Source organism: Penaeus monodon, chromosome 15 (genome assembly GCF_015228065.2).
Source record: "Penaeus monodon isolate SGIC_2016 chromosome 15, NSTDA_Pmon_1, whole genome shotgun sequence".
Taxonomy (NCBI): Eukaryota; Metazoa; Arthropoda; class Malacostraca; order Decapoda; family Penaeidae; genus Penaeus; species Penaeus monodon.
Genome location: NC_051400.1, coordinates 560,803 through 562,463, shown reverse-complemented (window position 1 = coordinate 562,463; position 1,661 = coordinate 560,803). Strand labels below are relative to the sequence as shown.

General features: G+C 47.7%; 1 protein-coding gene across 1 annotated transcript in view; it reads right to left on the bottom strand.

The window, feature by feature from the left end:
• Nucleotides 1-1,661, bottom strand: part of LOC119581604 — a gene marked incomplete in the record, with an annotated part of 66,998 nt that continues 65,337 nt past the window's right edge. The window contains 1 exon segment of the mRNA XM_037929719.1: nucleotides 1-1,630. Coding sequence (XP_037785647.1) covers nucleotides 1,026-1,630 — 605 coding nt within the window.

Sequence of the window (1,661 nt, the reverse complement as noted above, 5' to 3'; positions counted from 1 at the left end):
GTCATGATAACACTTTAGAACACCAAGTCTTTTCTTCCCTACACATTATAAAAGAAAAGGGAAACTGCGAGGCGATGCAAACGCCCGCTCCTCCTTATGTATATGTAAAAAAAAAAAAAATTACATCAGCAAACGATTATATCTTTTTTTCCTTCTAGTCTTTGAATAACCTTTAGAGAAACATCAAAGTTACGGGTACACAAAATGGCGCCGGTACATCACACACATACAAAGTACACGCGGGAAGAAATTCAAACATTATGCTTCATACTCGTGGACGGAAGTTCATGTATGGAAAATTATCGAAATATGGTGCCTTTCGTTTTTTTTTTTCTCTCTCTCTTTTTTCTTAATCAGAAGAAGAGGTGAATAGAAGTGACAGAACTTTATAAAAAATGTTTACTATTTCTCATCACTACGTGTTATGTTATGTTATTTCTCGTGTGCTAAGTCTTTGGGTAGTTTATATGCTGTATAGCAGTAGTTTGTAACAAAGCTTGTAAACACTGCTTTGTAATGAATGCAATATAGTGTATCTAATGCAGCACTCGAATAATTTACGCAGTATAAATAAAAATTCTACAAGTGTACCTGCCGCAATGATCTGCACTTATTTTCCTACTTCACTACTACTGATAGCACTACAAATACATGGGTTTTAGATGAGCTGTGACTAACTACGGTAAGCCAAGGGAAGAGAATTTAGATCAAGGATTCGGGAGGTAGATTAGGCTCCCTTAGGATTCTACAAGTAGTCTTCATCTCGCCTACGTTTGTCTGACTTTCCTTAATCAAGTTTTAGGATTTAAAGTTCCTCTTTCAAAGGGACATCATCGGGACCATATTTCGATACTTCCTCTTAAGACCATAATCCTAAATGTTACTCTTGGAACTAATCCAAACTACGTTATGATTGACAAAGCATAATTACTTCCTCGTCATGTTCTACACGCTACACCGGGACTAGGCCTACGGAGGAGTTGACAGAGCCTTCGGTTTCCTCTAGCGACGGCGCTGGGAAAGTATCAGTGATTGTCGTCTTTTCTTCTGCCTCCGCCGTGCGAGTGTATCCGCAGGCTCTCGTACGTCGGCGGGGGCGGTACGTGCTGTGCGTACGCCGAGGAAGGCACGGTATCTGACGCAGCCGTGGTCGTGGGCGATGCTGCTACGAAGGCGTTCGAAGCCGGAAGATGCAGGACGTTCGCGGAGGATGACGACAGCTGGTACTGACACGAGGTGAAGATGGGTGACGGCGGCCGATCGTAGACGCCCGCCCGCGCCTTGCCCATCTCCTGCAGCGTCCCCGTGGGCGTGAGGCTCCTAGGGGTATCGCAGAAGTTGGCGCTGCTGAAGAGGGGCGTGGTGCACAGGGGGGAGGCCGAACGTCCCTGGCACGACGCGGAGGACGTCTGGGAATGGTGGGAATCGTGGACACCGACGGGGATACCTGGCGACGAAGACGTCTGAGAAGTGTTCACGAGTTCCTGCAGCGTCTTGGCGTCCATGATGAGCTCGGGGGAGAGGCTGGAGTACTCGGGGGGGGACTCGTAAGGCGGGGGGGAGTCCTTCATCCACTTTTTGACTACGATGCCGTGCGTCTCCGTCAGGTAGGGGATGTGGGCGCCCTGAGGGGGAGAGAGGAGGGGGTTAGTGGAGAAACG